The sequence below is a fragment of the Saccopteryx leptura genome, chromosome 12, assembly GCF_036850995.1.
Source record: "Saccopteryx leptura isolate mSacLep1 chromosome 12, mSacLep1_pri_phased_curated, whole genome shotgun sequence".
Classification (NCBI taxonomy): domain Eukaryota; kingdom Metazoa; phylum Chordata; class Mammalia; order Chiroptera; family Emballonuridae; genus Saccopteryx; species Saccopteryx leptura.
The window spans coordinates 8,937,672-8,955,004 of NC_089514.1; the positions used below are offsets into that span (position 1 = coordinate 8,937,672).

The 17,333-nt window shown below is 49.8% G+C and overlaps 1 protein-coding gene across 2 annotated transcripts in view; it reads right to left on the reverse strand.

Annotated features, from left to right (window-relative positions):
* BMPER (BMP binding endothelial regulator) overlaps positions 1–17,333 on the reverse strand; it is a 239,872-nt gene that overhangs the window by 83,639 nt on the left and 138,900 nt on the right. For both annotated transcript variants that reach the window (XM_066353770.1, XM_066353769.1), the window contains exons 10-11: positions 16,135–16,239; positions 10,693–10,738 (exon numbers count right to left, since the gene is read on the reverse strand). In XM_066353770.1, the coding sequence (XP_066209867.1) occupies positions 10,693–10,738; positions 16,135–16,239 (151 nt within the window). The remainder of the gene's footprint in view (positions 1–10,692; positions 10,739–16,134; positions 16,240–17,333) is intronic.

Genomic DNA, 17,333 nt, shown 5'->3' on the forward strand with positions numbered 1-17,333 from the left:
GATGATGTCAAGTTTGGGTCAAGAAGCAGGAGAGGCTGGGACCGAAAACACTGCTCTTAGCACTAGGCTCATCCTGAAAGTGATGTCAGCCCCTGATATACAGGGGCTGTGTGCGATCCAACCTTCTACATGCAGAAGGCTCTGGAATAGCTCAGACGTGTCCCTGACAACTGTCGCTCCTAGGGGGACCCAAGGGCCACGGATGCCCCCACCAAGGAGAACCTGGATTCCTATAAGATTTCACATCCATAGCTTCATTTTTTAAAAGTTTATTTATTGGGGTGATGCTGGTTAACAAGATTGTAGAGTTTCAGGTACACAATTCTGTGACACGCCATCTATACACTGTACTGTGTGTTCACCACCCCCACCCAAGTCTCCTTCCACCCCACTTATCCTCCCTGTAGCTTCCTCTACCTCCCCTCACCCTCTCCCCCCCCCCCATGAGATGTCACCCCACACCTGTCAGAATGGCTGTCATCAATATATCAACACACAACAAGTGCTGGCGAGGGTGCGGAGAAAAGGGAACCCCCCTGCACTGCTGGTGGGAATGCAAATGGGGCAGCCACTGTGGGGAGCAGCCTGGAGTTACCTCTAAACACTCAAAACATCTGGCTTCTTAAATCAAGAACTTAATCTCACTTGATTGTGTGAATGTGGGAAGAAGGAGAAATAACGGCTCTCTTTCTGCCACTCTACAGCCTAACAGATATAATTACTAATCTACATATAAAAACTAATTTTTTAAAAAAGCTGAGTAGGGCACCTAGAAACAATATTTGAAAAAAAACAAACCATTAAGTAGCGATACTGTTAAGAATGTGAGCCCTGGCCGGTTGGCTCAGTGGTAGAGAGTCGGCCTGGTATGCAGGAGTCCCAGGTTTGATTCCCGGCCAGGGCACAAGGAGAAGCACCCATATGCTTCTCCACCCCTCACTCCTTCCTCTCTGTCTCTCTCTTCCCCTCCCGCAGCCAAGGCTCCATTGGAGCAAAGTGGCCCAGGCGCTGAGGAAGGCTCTGTGGCCTCTGTCTCAGGCGCTAGAATGGCTCTGGTTGCAACAGAGCAATGCCCCAGATGGGCAGCGCATTGCCCCCTGGTGGGCATGCCAGTGGATCCCGGTTGGGCATATGCAGGAGTCTGTCTGACTGTTTCCCCGTTTCCAACTTCAGAAAAATACAAAAATTACAAAAAAAAAAAAAAAGAATGTGAACTTCTTTTTACATATTTTTTATTACCTCATATTCTCACCAACTTAAAACGGAAGAGCAAAGAAAACCGTCCCCACCCTCAAGATCTCATCTAAAATAAGTCTCACCACTAAGGCCATGGCTGGCATCCTAGGACCGCCCACCTGGGCTCCCTCCTTCCCCGCGTCTCCCCTGGCGCTAGCAGTGGCCTGTGCCTGCCGGGCACGTGACACTTCACAGCACAGACGTCCTTCCATTCCCAGCTCCACTGCCAACTCCCCACCTCCACTGCAGCACCTTCATGGACGCCTCCCTTCCCTGTCCTCTAAATCCCTGAAGCAAAACTGCCCACACCGCTCAGATGTTTGGAACAGTCTTAATTTCAAATGGTCTACCCTGTAGACACATCATGGTTTTCCGTTTGGGGCTGAAAGATACGGTCACAAAACTCCTAGCGTGATTATGATCATCAGTTTCTACCCTAGCTGATAAGTATGAAGACCCAGTCCAGCCTGGTCCCTGTGACTCTGAGGTCAGTGTCTCCCCACAGTGACTTGTGCATCGGAGCTGAAGAGGTGAGTTGCACAACTCCAGGCTGGCCTAGCTCCCAGCTTGAAAGCCACCCTCGCGCTTTGCAAACACTCCCTGCACGGAAGAGAGCCCTGGGTTCGAATCCCAGTCTTGCCACTTAATGAATACTAAGAACAAGGATCATACCCTGGAGGGAGGTTATAAAGATAAGGGTAACAGGGCAAGAGTGCTGAGTACATAGTAGATGCTCAGAGAATAGTAGTCACTGTTCGTTTTATTATCATATATTCCATGCAAATTGAGCAAACAGGTAATCACTATTGGCTAAAACAGGGCTGGGTAAGGCTGTAATGTACATATAAAATGTAGATCTGTTGAAATGTTCAGTCCCTCTGAAATAAAATTTAGAATGGGGGCTAGAATGGAGCAAGCCTTCCAGGCCGAAAGGAGAACGTTAATAAAGGCAGGGCCACAGCAAAGACCACAGCCAGCGAAAAAAGATCCGGAGACCAGCCTGACCCAAGTGGGGAGTTGCTTCGCGAGATGTGAGAACCCAACCTGTCTAAATAAATCAGCCTGAGATTTATTGCCTGCCGGAGGAGTTTAAATATATTCCGAAGAACCAACATTTCTTAACGTGTTTACTCTGAGACATCAATCCTGCCGGCGGCTCTGCCAGAATAAGTGGAAATAAACAAGAGCCGGAGCTCAGACCAGAGCGCAAGGTTCTCGCTCCACCACCGCCCGAAAGTCTGCGCTGCACGCTGGTGAAGAAGCCCGCAGGACGCCGCGGCCAGGAGGCGCATCGAGGTTTACTTGACCCAGTATTTTCCGAATGTATTGAATCACAGAATCTTGTTTTGAAAACATTACTCATGACACCCCTCAGCACGAGCGTCTTATAAAACAAACTTGGGGAGGCCTGACCTGTGGTGGCGCAGTGGATACAGTGTCGACCTGGAATGCTGAGGTCGCCGGTTCAAAACCCTGGGCCTGCCGGGTCAAGGCACATATGGGAGTTGATGCTTTCTGCTCCTCCCCCCCATCTCTCTCTTCTCTAAAAAAAAAAATGAATAAATAAAACAAACTTGGGGAAACTGAGCAATAGGCCAGTGCAGGAAGCCCGTGAGGGTTCTCGTGAAAGCCAAGTGTGGGTTCTGACACGGGCCGTGGAAAGGGACGGCCGGGAGAGACGAGGCAGAAATCAGCTGGGGGCCGTTGGATGAGTGTCTGGCCGCCGTGGAAATGGGAAGAAAATGATTTCTTAGAAAAACAAGACAAAGAGACAGCCCACCAGACTTGATGGCCAGTTAGCAACATGAGTGAGAAATCTCAAAAGGATGAGAAATAACGTGAAGACTCAAAACCTGTGCAGCTGGGATAAGGGGTAGGGGGGGTGGGTGCGGAGATCAGAATTCAGTCAATAGATCGGGGCTGGGGACAGCCATTAACCCCTCTATCCAAATCCCAACGCAGATCATTTGGAGAATCCAAGGTAGCCATGGTTAATAAAATCCAAATGCAAAGAATGTGGTCTCCAAAAACATCAGAAGCTGATATCCGCCGTGTTAGCACCTTATGAAGAAGTCACCCATCAGGGACCTCGCCGTTTGGATGCATCTGAACCAGAATGAGGGTAACTGGCGCAGGGGTGCTGTGGAGGCCAGGCTGTGAGCTTCCAGGACCAAAGGGCGAACACCAAAGCAGGAGGCACGTGCACTGAGGAGGGAATGGAAGGGCAGAGTGGAGGCATGGAGCAGTGGCAGAGGCCCGTGATAAGGAGAAAGAATGGCAAAACCCATAAATAGGAGTTGCACATCAAAGGGGACCGACCATGGAATGCAGCTCGCGAGTCATTTCTCCAAACTCCCGGGGACGGCTAGAACTCCAATACTGTAACCCAGGAGTCTGAAGAGGTTAAAGCGACCTCACTGGACATGGAGTAAAAAGAAATTGGCAAAGTTCATATACATTTGAAGGCAAACCTCCAAACCGAATAAAAAGGTAGTCACTAGAGAACATAAAACAGTGCTTAAACGTTTGGGCTCCAGCGTCTCACGGGCCAGGGCGTTACCCTATTTAATTCCCCGACCCTCAGCCCTCGTTTATAAAGCGGGACTAACAATGGCTCCTGCTTCATGGATCACCGTGGGGATTAAATGACAGGCTGCACAGAGAGCGTTTATCACCATGCCCGACACAGACTTCCACCCAATAAATCACTGCCGCTAACAGGAGCGGCTTGGTGCCAGCCCAAGCAGCAATTGTTGTTCTTATTTTGCTCACAGGAGATGGGACCTCCAGAGCGGAGTAAACCTGCCCCGGCTGGGCACACGGCGACGTGTCATTGACTAGACAGTACTTCCCACCAAGTGCGCTTTGCCGGGTCAGAGCTAGTTAGGGGCTGCCTACTTCGTCTGTGTTCTCACTTAGCTGTGTGTTAGGGTAGGTATGCCCCCTGTGAAGGGGTTTCAGTCGTCAGTTCCTCTGGTCAAAACTGGGTTCCAGCATCTCTTCGGATTCAAGATGGCAGCCTTGCAGGAAGTGCACCAGCAGTTCAACCACGAGGTTCATACATCTTTATGTACAACGTCTATGTTTCGAAATTAGGCAAGAAAGTTGCTTTTAATCGGATGATTTAATAAGGGTACACTTAACGGTAAAAATGACTTTCCCAAGCAAAGACCTAGGGAAGCCATAGGATATGATGGAATCAATACTAGACTAGGAGGTTTAAAAACAACAACAACAACAACGCCGATTCTCGTCTCGGTCAGTCCAGTGACTATTACCACAGTGAGTGGGAACCTCCGTGTCCTCACCTGAGGAGGGGGAGGGCTGACCTCGGCGAGGGGGCCACAGTCCCATGAGGCCCACGTGCTGGTGGGCTTTCCAGGCAGGACAGCTTCGCTCTTCCTCGCTCCTGATGGAGATTCACGCCCCATTCATTTTCAGTTTAAAACTGTCCACAGTGTAATATAGTAAGTAAGGAAATTTGGGGGTGATCGTCACTCGCCACTGGAAATCCCTCAGCCCTGAGTTACCAAGAGGGGGCGGGGATAAACCCTGGGAAAATGAGTGGACGTGGAAAACCAAGCCAGTCTGATTGAGGTGGGGGGGGAGTGCTGAGCACCCAACCCTCCCTGCCCTGCACGTGGGCAGAGAGGCGCAGATGGCACCTGGCGCGGATGAAAGCCTGGTCCCTTCCGTCTACGTTTTCCCCAGGGTGGGGGTGGGGAAACAATCCGCCATCGGAAACGTCTCCTAAGCTCCTTCCCAAGTCTCCCGTCACCGCCAGCTGTAAAACCCTCCTGGTCTTCCCTTTCCTTGCCAACTGCCACTGGCTGTCAAACAGAACAAAGTGACCACGAAGTCGAGGGGAGAAATTCCCGCCGAGGCCCTGGGGCCGGACTGCCTTGTAGGAAGCCAGCTCCGCCAGGGACGCGGGGCATCCTGGTTAACCGCCAAGCCCACCCGACCCTAAGACGGTGGAGAGAATGGACTAAGACCAAATGAGGCAGTCCACATCAGTGTTTAGACACAGAGCACGTGCTTAGTAAGTATTGGCTCCTGCCATCGCTGTGATCATGAGTGCCACTGTTATTTGGTGATGATGATGATAATGACTATTCATAGTCAGACTGATGGGGTGCTATCATCCTGTGGGGACTGACAGTAGGTGGTGGATAAAAGATGACCCTTTGTCACGTCAGATTCTTCCTTCAACTTTGCACCAACTCAGAGCCAGAAAATTTAAGTCACCATCTTCCTTAGGACAGAACCGCATATAAAACAAAAATGAGCAGATTTCGTCCTCTTCCCTCCTGTGTTCCCGCAGCGTGGGATTTCCCAGCCGCCACGTGTGGGACGAATGGGTCTCGGGAGCAGTGACAACCCCAGCTCCAGATGCTCGTGCAAAAAGGTCAGCGGCCACTCGGTTTAACACGTCCTTGGCAGGGCTAAAGTCAACACCACAAATTCTTCTACAAGCATCTGGAGCTCCGGTTTCAAATTTCCTTGCTTTCCCGAGTTAAGGACAGACTCTTGGTGTCAAGGGACCTGGAGCCGCTTCTAGTCTTGGAGGCCAGAAACCTTGCTCAAACACAGAATTGCTAATTTGCAGAACCTCTGTGTGTGGGGGGGGGGGGAGATGTCTCATAAAATGGGCCCCAAGGTCACTGTTTCATTAAATTGTTGTTGTATTTCCCGGCCTGCAGCTAGTCTTTAATTGGAGATATCTGCAGGCATGCCCAGAGACTTGAGGAGGATGTGCCCAAACCAGCCAGGGCACCCCCACAGTGTCCCGCGGTGGGCGCACAGAGCAGGCAGGAGACCACCGCACAGCTCGCTCACCAGCGCTGCACACAGCTGGAAACTGACCCTGGGGGTTTAAAGAGGTCACCTGGCAACTGGGAGCCTCCTTGCACCCTGCGCTGCTGGAATCTGATCCTTCCTGTTACTTGTGGGACGGAGTTGAGGTTATTTCAATTAAAGGCACATCTGTGCTCTGCATAGCCCTACCCGCCCCTGTCTTATGTAACTGTGAACTTTCCTTCTGGGTTGGAATTCGAATGGTTGGGACTAATATAGCCACAGGCACAGCTGAACGAATCTAGGAGACCTGGGCTTGGGCATCCATGGCTGGGCTGCCCTGGTCGCCTCTGGGCTTATAGATGCTTAAGGGATTAAATTCTCTCTCACTGTCCATCTCTCTCTCTCTCTTTCTCTCTCTCTCTCTCTATACACACACACACACACACAAACACACACACACACACACACACACACCCCTGCTTTATCTGTGAAATTGTGCTTCTAAGTATTATTTCCATGTCTGAAAACAGACATTCTGCCAACAAAGAATTTATCTGATTCAGGTCTCTGTTGGGCGGTCAGGTCAAGATTCCACCCACCGTGTGCCAACACACAGTAAAGTATCATCTCACATAAACCAAGTGCTACCCGCACGAGGGACGGTGGCCTTCTCGGCACCTAACTCTCGGTCCCCTGACGCTCAGTCCAGGCACAGTGGGACTCATTTTGGGCCCCAGCTTCTACTTGGGCAAGAAATAGCACTTGCACAAAAGTTTGTTTAGCTCACTTTCTGTCTTCTATTTTAAACAATTCATCCCAACCACGTTGTAATTCCTTCCCGTTGGAAAAGGAGAAAGAGAATGAATGTCTCCTGTTAGAACACACCAGTGCTTTCGACATTTTCTTCGGGTCTGATTGGAAGAAGATTCACTTTTTTTTTTTTTCTTCCATTTTTGATAGAATCATCATTGCCCTTTAAAGACCAATCCTGCAAATACTCTCCTAGTCAGGGGAGGTTAGCTAGTTAGCACCGCCACGACCGCTTCTTAGCTACAGAATTATAAACTAACCGACTGCACAGAGAGTTCTAGAAACTGCCCTGCACCTTGGGTCATTCCCTCTTTCCTGTTCCTTCCGGAGGTCCGCCACAGCCCCATGCGCGACCAACGGGGACTAACCCAGTCAATGCGGCAGGAATTAGAAAAGGACAACACAGTATCACCCCTGCTCAACTAAGGTGACACACTCATCTATTACCGATAATCAGAGTAAGTTTTAGAGGACTGAAGCTATGTAATCAATCCATTTCGTTGATGTCTCTATGTATGTATGTATCTATGATCCTAAGTATTCGTCCCTGCCTCCTTCCAAAAACGGATTGCATATAGTTCCCAGGCATACGTACTAAATAAACTTGTAACACAGAGGGCAGCCATATAAGATGATGAAGCCAGGAGAGAGCCTGTCACTCAAAACCGCGCCGTTAGAGGCAGGCTTCAAATTAATTTCTAGCATCCTAGCAACTAACGTGGAGATGGTGACTTACCATCAGTCGAGATGGAATGATGGCTTTGCAGTTTTTTGGTAGGACTGGTAGGCTAAGCAGTGAACATACAGAACCCCCTCAGGGAAACCCAGAGACCTCTGGTCTGTTCTGTTTCGCTCTGGCAGAAGGGCATCCTCACCTTACTGTCGGGCTTCGTCTAATCACCGCGTGGTGAGAGCAAGCTACTGTTGAGATTAAGTCCCGCTGGTGTTTGTTTTTTTTATTCGGTTTGGCTGTTACCTCTGTTAAGAGGACTAGTGGTTCTCAGCCAGGGGCTATTTTTCTCCCTAGAGGGTCATTGGCAACATCTAGGGACAATGTGGATTATCACGAGCTCAGGGACAGGCGTGTTATTGCATCTAGCTGGTACAGACCAGAAACGCTGCTAAAACATCATACAACACACAGGTCAGGCCCCACCACAAAGAATTATCTGGCCAAACTATCAGTAACACTGAGGTTGAAAATTCTGCAGTAACTAATGGGTGTGTCCGTATGTGATTTTGCTTTAATAAAATGAAAGTCAGTTGCCTGGCCTGTGGTGGCACAGTGGATAAAGCATTCACCAGGAACACTGAGGTTGCTGGTTCGAAACGCTGGGTTTCCCTGACCAAGGCAGGTACGACAAGCAAGCAAAGAACAACTAAAGCGTAGCGACTGTGAGTTGATAACTCTTACTCCCCACCCCCCCTAAAATCAATAAATAAAATCTTTAAAAAAAAAAAAAAGGAAGTCAGTCATTTTTCTAGTGTTAGAAAACACTAGCCTTAGTTTTCACTTCAGCCTCCATTTGTCTGCTGCAGAAACCCATATATCAGAAGAACTCTCAGAATCGACGGAGGAGGAAAAAGCAAGCCCGAAGATTTCGTCTGGTTGTATTGACAAGTGAATTTCAAAAACTAGAAGTCCCTCTGGTCCCAGCGCAAGGACATCAGATAAAGTCTACCCAGATGTGTTACAAAGAGCTGGCCATTGGGGGATATTTGGAAGCCATCTCGGCTCTTAACTCATTCTGAACAAGTCAAGCTCTCCCAGTAGGGTGTGTTTTGCAGCCCTGTGGACACACCGCTGGACAGCCCGGGAGAGTAAACACATGGAAAGAACACTGGAGGGAACGAGGGAACGGCCATCTGAGGATGTCATTTAGAACCGGACCGAAAACCACCGGCCGGGGCTCCACCCACACTGAGCTGCTGGACGCAGGTGCACGAAGTTCATGGTCTCCCTGGTGCCCCTCCCAGCTGGCTGGCATTCTCTCTTGCCAGTTGCCTCTCTCAGTGACAGATGTCATGGGTTCCTTCACATGCATCACATGATATTTAATAGGATTGCTTGGGACCTTGCTTTAATTTTTGTCACGCCTAGCCTTCCATTTCTCTTCTTCCTCTTATTTATTTTTTTTTTTTTCTGATAAGACACTAGTATTCTAGATACGGAACTGATCATGGTTTGTCCATTACTGGATAAACCAGTAATGAAATGCAGCTTTTCTCTCAATTCCCTCAATAATCACCACCTTGATTCTTGCGTGACTAAGTCAGGTAATCCGAGAGCCAGGCTGTCTCTGTACACGACGGGCCGTGTGTTCCTGTGAAGCGCGGCGAAGGGCGTGTGGAACCTATCTGTGCTCAGGCGGACTGAAAGCGCTTGCTAGACAACCTGAGGGGGCTCCTGTGAAGTGTCAACTGGGAGACACTTTCTAGGGAAATGCAAACCACTCGACTAACAGATCCAGGGATGAAGGAAAAAGGAAAATCGTAAATGTAGGCCCTGCTCATCCACGGAGGACTTGAGCTGGAGGCAGCGCCAAACCATCTGTAAACAACGCTTCCCCCAGAGGCTCTCCTGGGCGCATGATTAAGAATACATGTGTTTCGAAATTAACTGGTGTGTTCATCATAGCCAATTCTTCTTTCTGCATTAATTCCTGGGCTCCACTAAGTTGTATTTTGTTGGCTTCCTTTGAGTTATTTCATGTACTGCATTATCTTGTTAAAAAAAAAAAAGGTTTTATAAATTAAATCTATAATTTAAATTCATTGATTCAATCAGTATTTTTATCCAGTGTAGAATGTATAATTATTTAATGGCTTTCCACTCAAAGCTTTGTGACATATATATGAGAGAATATATATATATATGTAATATATATAATAGTATATATCCTCACATATATATATAAAAGCACTGTATCTACTATCCAAAATATGTTAGACAAGTAGAATAAACAAACCCATTCCCATATAAAAAGCTGCTTTCAACCATCCACACAGCCCATCTCTCTCAGCCTGACCAGCTTATAAAATACTTTCCAATAGACATCACGGCTGGTTAATTCTGCTTTTGATGCATGGAAACTAATTTGATCACGACATTACTAATTCTCCTTTCAGTGAAACACTTCAGAAAGCTATCTCGACACCATCAACATTTGAGGAAGACTTGGATCTTCTAACAGCTCCAGGCACCTGTGTGCACGTGGGGAGGCCACGAGACCCGCTGCCGGGCCTGGTCTGTGTGATGAGAAGTGCAGCCTCAGACGGCTTTTGGAATAGGCCACGTTAGAGCTCAGCTAAAACATACCGGCATGGCCAAACCATCGCCCGACCCAAGACCTCTTGCTTTATCTTTGCCAACAGCAATATCAGATGCGCCCGGGTGAAACGGTGACGAGGTAGGGGTGAGGCTGAGGGTGGAGGAAGTCAGTACTGCTGTTTGGCTTTGTAAGGATAGAAGGAAAATCCCTCCTAGATTGTGTATTATACAATGTTTGGTTTTTCTGGAGACCATTATCTGAGCCGGGAGGACTGCAAATGTGATTAGCAGTTAAAACGTAACCGAAAATATCTGGTCCTTCTTAAAACCCCATCACACCATTTATCTTTGAAATTTCTCAGAGCAACCAATTCCAATGGAAACAGCTACATTTGTCTCCCTTGTGCTTCTTGAGAGGACTGTAATTGATTTAAAGTGTTGGTAGGGAAGTGGGAGGAGTCCATCCTATACCAACAGAAACAGCATGTGAGGAAAACGAATACCACCATTTTCCTTGTTGCACTATAAAAATCAAAATAAATATTAATAGCACATTTCCAAAAGAATAAACTTACTTTCAGTGCAAATAGGACAGCATCCTTTCCTGTTGAGAATTTTACCCTAGTCAAGAGAAAAACAAATAAGTTTAATGTTAACAAACAGGGTCTGCTGAGAACAGAACTCTTTTTTCTTTTTTTTTCTAATCTAATACCAGATAAACCAATGAAATCTATCCAAGCTGTACTTGAACTCCATGCCCAGATGGTGATGGTGATGGTGCAAATGAAGTTTCAAGTATCAAGTTCTCAGGCCAGGCAAAGCCATTCAGAACACTTTCCTGTTTTCATCCGCTGAGAAATATAATAGCTACAGAACTCACTGGTGTGACTTTTCTCACATGGAGGGAAGACGGAGGCAGTGTGGATTTGACCCTTCCCCTGACATCCAAACCTAGCCCTCTATAGACCAAGAGAGCACACACACGAACAGGAATTGTCTATCAACCTCTCAATCCACGTGAGACCTCTATCCTCTGTTGCTTCTTGGAGGGGCACCTGCAAACAATAAGCCGTGACCCGAGGGCGGGTCTGTGGACCCGGACAATATCTGTGTTACAGATCAAGTTCAGTCAGATTATTTCTTCTTTCGGAAATTGTTCTGCAGTTAAAGCCAATGAAGCTGAGAGTTTCGAAATGCTGAGTAGTTTTCCATTACCTTTCTGGAAATACAGTGTAATCTCCTAAAATGTATTTTTTTTTTGTTTGTTTGCTTTAGTACATGACATTTCAAAGAGGAAGCATATTCTCAGCGACCATATCAGAAAATGGTATTGTCTTCTCTTTGACTCGGTGGGACTCGCAGAGAAAATGAAGTGTGAGGAAAGATGGACATTTCCAGAGCATTCTACTAAATTAACAAACACCCCAAACACCCTCCCAGATACTCCTCATGATACTCAACATCGAGTTAGTTCTAAGGATTTAATAAGTTAATATTTAAAACACTTAAGGTTTAACTAATATTATATATTATAATAATAATTATTAAGATGCAGAAGAACTTTATGAGCTGAGTATTTCTCCTTCTATTCGGGAAGAAATTGATGTCATGCAACACAACGGTGGTAGAACCCAAAATTAGACCTTATATTGTGTAACCCTAAAGGCCGTGTTCCTTCCACTCTGGATTTTTACCCTCGTTCACTCTTTATCTCTGAGAAAATGTCGGATTTGTTGGGATCTGCAATACACTAGGAAGAATGCTGTGCATTCTCCGTACTTGATCTCATTTAAACCTCATAGTGACCCTCTGCATTTCCGGACGATGCTCTAACCCAGTGGTCCCCAACCTTTTTTGGGCCATGGACTGGTTTAATGTCAGAAAATATTTTCACGGACCGGTCTTTAGGGTGGGACGAATAAATGTATCACGTGACCGAGACAAGCATCGAGAGTAAGTCTTAGACGGATGTAACAGAGGGAATCTGGTCATTTTTTAAAAATAAAACATTGTTCAAACTTAAATATAAATAAAACGGAAATAATGTAAGTTATTTATTCTTTCTCTGCGGACCGGTACCAAATGGCCCACAGACCGGTACCGGTCTGCGGCCCAGACGTTGGGGACCACTTTTCTAACCAACTGAGCTATCTGGCTACAGCCACCATGACCCTCTAAATGTAGGTGTCACATGCCTGTTTACAGGAAACTAAGATGCAGAGACCACAGAAAGGTGGCCCAAGGCCTGTGTCAAGGTCACAAAGTTCATATAAGGTCCATTCACTTGTTCACCACTGGTCAGTTGCATCAAAAATAAATTTAGGTATTCAAAAACAAAATCATACTGACTCAAAAAAATGTTGGTTAATAATTGAAGAAAGAGAACTATGTCTAATTCATTTTTCCGTCAGCTAGACCTAGATGGTACATGAAGGCTATGATGACTTTGAATAAGATTTAAACCTCAGTCCTAATCGGTCCTCCCATGGTTTGGGGCATCACGACCTGTCCACGTTGCCTAAACCTCTCATCTCTATTTCTAGTCCCCACACAGGTCTCCATTGGCTTCTGGGATGGAAAGCCATTGAGGATGAAACCAAAGGTGTTTGGCTCAGGCCATGGAATGATGGCCCCAGGGGGATGAAGTGAGGTGCTCCACAGAGCTGTCTACAGCCATGGCCCCAACAACAGGAGGCGGTATGATCTCCTCTGCCTGCACGCTAGCAGAAACCACCATCAACTTCTACAGAGTGAAGGTGGGGCTGGTAAGACTGGCTGGGGAATAAGTCACGCACAAGCTCAGAAGTCAGAGCTCCTGGTCTACACGTCACTAGCGGTGGCGCTCCTGACGTCTTGTGACCTCATCAGTAAGAAGGGGATAGTCATAAATGGGGTCAGTCTTGTGACCGCAGAGAAAGTCTCAGTACATGTTAGCGATAATGAGATAACAGTCTCCTAACAACCCTGCCCCCACTGGAAGGGAGGGTAAACCCTGTCCCCATGATCCTGTCCCCATAGGCACTCCTTTGCCTCTGGGGAGTTGCCAGGGACGGTAGACAAGGAATCCAACAATCACAAAATTCTCCTCCGGCCCTGGCCGGTTGGCTCAGTGGTAGAGCGTCGGCCTGGCGTGCGGAAGTCCCGGGTTCGATTCCCAGCCAGGGCACACAGGAGAAGCGCCCATCTGCTTCTCCACCCCTCCCCCTCTCCTTCCTCTCTGTCTCTCTCTTCCCCTCCCGCAGCCGAGGCTCCATTGGAGCAAAGATGGCCTGGGCGCTGGGGATGGCTCCTTGGCCTCTGCCCCAGGTGCTAGAGTGGCTCTGGTCACGACAGAGCGACGCCCCGGAGGGGCAGAGCATCGCCCCCTGGTGGGCAGAGTGTCACCCCCTGGTCGGCATGCCGGGTGGATCCCGGTCGGGCGCATGTGGGAGTCTGTCTGACTGTCTCTCCCCGTTTCCAGCTTCAGAAAAATACAAAAAAAAAAAATTCTCCTCCAACAAGGCACACGTTCTTCTGGGAAAAGAGGTGTAGCACCCAGGAAGACAGCAGGGAAAGCAGGAGGACTCTGGATTGTTAAAACCTCCCAGTCAGTGCAGGGGAGGGGAAGTAAGCGTTTCACAGGAATTCCACAGTCAAATTAAGTTTTCTTCCCAAGTCTTTGTGCGGCCACTTTGGAGGGAGACTGTGAAGTGGAGGAATGATTGGAAAGATGCCTAGAAACTGAGGCCCCCGAGGCAGGAGCCGGGCACTGACAAGCTTTGACACGACAAGGGGGGGGCAGCGCCTGGAGGCGTGTATGCCCCTGGCCCCAACGTGGTCCACAGAGAAGAAATGCTAACAAGAAGCTGCTGGTGACACCAGGCGTGTGTGCCCCTGGCCCCAACGTGGTCCACAAAGAAGAAATGCTAACAAGAAGCTGCTGGTGACATAGAGAGCATCGGCCTTCCCGCAGCCAGGGGACAATGCAAACCGTGAACTCATGTGAAGCCCTCCTCTGCACCGCGGCCCGTGGAGCTGGTTACCGGAGCCACCGGGCTGGCACGGCGCCCCGTTTTGTCTTGTGGAATAAGAAAGCCCATTCTTGCTAACTTGTGCTGCGAGAGGTCGTTAGCAATGAGGGTCCCCCAGGATCGGCAGGAAAGATGTGATCTTATTTTTCCAATGAATATTTATAAGCAGACCACGTTCAAGTCAATGGATTCTATCCCCTTTCTTTCTTTTTTATTTTCTTTTCCTTCTCTTTCTTTTATGGGAGGTTTTTCAGTTTTATGTCTGAGGCTTTTAAAAGCAAGACTAATTAGGGTTTTTTAGGGTTTTTATTCCTCTTCTTTCATTTTCCTTCCCTCCGCCCCCCTCTATGCAGTTGTGCAATAGCAACAGCTGTTGTTTCTTGTGCCTGGTTTGGCACGACAGCAAAACAGGACTGTTTTGTTTACAATAATAACAGATGTGCATAAAATTAAAGACTGTCGATAACAGAGAAGGGAGGACATGTCCTGCATCTATGGATGGGTATTTTGTTTTTTGGGGTTTTTTTTTTTCATTCACTCTGGAAGGTACTGGACAGATTTGACATTTTCCCAAAACGCATAAAACTTTGAGAAAGTTTCAAGTTGCTGAGGCCCATTCAGCGACGCTCACGCTTCGGAAGAGAATGGCCGCTTTATTCAGCGCGTGGGAAGTGGGGGTTTTGGAAAAGAGGCGTTTCCATAAGGAGGCGATGTCCATTCCGGGCGACCGTGGAGGTCAGGGCTCAAGAGGGACAACCTCAGAGAGCGATGGGGGGGGGGGGGGGCTGCCGGGCAGGAGAAGACCCTGGGGACACTTACTGAGAAACAAGCACACATTACTCTGAATGGCGCCGGGAGGAGAGCTCTGATCTGAAGGAGAGAGAAAGGAGGACGGTGCGGAGGGACCCGCAGGGGGACGGTGCGGGGAAGCCGGGGAGGAAGCCGCGGAGGGACCTGCAGGAGGGCGGTGCGGGGGAGGCCGCAGGAGGGCGGTGCGGAGGGACCCGCAGGGGGACGGTGCGGGGGAAGCCGCAGGGGGACGGTGCGGGGGAAGCCGCAGGAGGGTGGTGCTGGGGGGGGGGGGGAGGCCGCAGGGGGACGGTGCGGGGGAGGCCGCAGGAGGACGGTGCGGGGGAAGCCGGAGGACGGTGCGGGGGAAGCCGCAGGGGGACGGTGCGGAGGGACCCGCAGGGGGACGGTGCGGAGGGACCCGCAGGGGGACGGTGCGGGGGCAGCCGCAGGGGGACGGTGCGGGGGAAGCCGCAGAGGGACGGTGCGGAGGGACCCGCAGGGGGACGGTGCGGGGGAGGCCGCAGGGGGATGGTGCGGGGGCGGCCGCAGGAGGGCGGTGCGGGGGAGGCCGCAGGAGGGCGGTGCGGGGGAGGCCGCACGAGGGCGGTGCATGGGGGAGGGGTGGAGGCCGCAGGAGGGCGGTGCGGGGGAAGCCGCAGGAGGACGGTGCGGAGGGACCCGCAGGGGGACGGTGCGGGGGCAGCCGCAGGGGGACGGTGCGGGGGAAGCCGCAGGGGGACCGTGCGGGGGAAGCCGCAGGAGGACGGTGCGGAGGGACCCGCAGGAGGACGGTGCGGGGGAAGCCGCAAGAGGACGGTGCGGAGGATGGTGCGGGGGAAGCCGCAGGAGGACAGTGCGGGGGAGGCCGCAGGAGGACGGCGCGGAGGAAGCCTCTGCGGTTCAGCAGGAAGCCCCGCAAAGGACACCAGAAGCAGAGCTCCCTGGAGCCAGAGGCACTCAAACAGAGAACCGGGCGCAGTCACTCAGAGACAGGAGAGAGGGGACAAGAGCCACCTGGGAGTTATTTTCACGTAAGACTAAAATCTGGGTGGAAACTGCAGGCAAGTGGGAACGAGCTTTACGAGGGGCATGGGGCTATTTGGGAACGTGGAAGTTTCAGGGGACCCGGATTCGGTGGCCATGGGGCCCTCCCACGCACGGGGCGTTTCCCCGGACGCCCAGGGAAAGGACGGTCAGCCCGCATTCCGCACGTACCTGTGGGCAGCTGCTGACCGGAGCACACTGCTTCTTGCGACACTCCGTCTTGCCCCTCACGCACGCACAGATGGTGCAGTTAACAGAGGACCACATCTCTCCATCCTGGAGGAGAGAGCACAGGACGCGGCCGTCAGCTGGGGACAGAGGCGAGCTGGTCCAAGGCTGGGATGCCCTGCCACAGAAACCATTTCTCACCCTGCCTGAGGGATGCCATCATTCACCTACATTACTCTGAGGTGCTACCTGCACTGAGATGATTTAATGTAAAGCTAGATTTCAGCCGTGGCTCAGCTGCTTAGTGTTGTCCCCATAGCCAAGGTTGTGGGTTGGGTTCCCAGTCAGGGCACATTCAGGAATCAACCAATGAATGCATAAGAAAGTAGAACAGCACGTCGATGTCTCTCTTTCTCTCAAATTAAAAAAATATATAAGACAGATTAGATTTGAGTGGGTATGTGTGTGTTCTCTCTAGGGTATAAAGATAATTCTGGGGCGACTGAGTCAGTCCTATCGCATCTTGCCCCTGCTGCATTAGGAGACAAACAGGAGTTTTCACACATGATGTAATCGCAAAGGTCTCATTTTTCCCATTTGATAGGACAGAGACGTTCAAGCCGTGCCAGGCCCCAGCCGTTAATTGAGATGTCCAAAGATAGTTTATTCCCAGCTGTGACATGGTTCTGGACCAAACTGGGCAGAAACATGCCAAGAACAGAGGCTAATTCAAACGATTCCCACCGCCCAGGGAGACACCTGACCGTCAAGCTATCAGAAAACGCGGGCCGACTCCAAGAACCATCGAAAGCATGTTTGTGCCTGTCAGATACTGTCCTCCCAGAAAGCTGGGAAGCACTTTGGGACACATTTTTTAGCCCAGAAAGAACGGTGTGAAGACTTTCCTTGGCTCACTGGCTTTATCATCTGCAGTTGCCAGTCCCAGTCACAGGAAGCCTGTGCCTCTGGGGAACACGTAGAGGTGTGCATCCCTGCTTTTGGCAAAAGCGATTACAGGCCTTCTATAGAACACTATTGGGCCCGAAAACAAACCATGATGATTCCTTCCTTCCCGGGCTTATGGCTCTAGGCAGCAAATTTTGCTAAAAACAGAGACACTAGTCCAGGTCTGTGACGCTGACTCCTCCTCTTCCCATTGCTTCTCATTTCCTTGGAGCTATTTTAAGGACTGTCTACTCTCT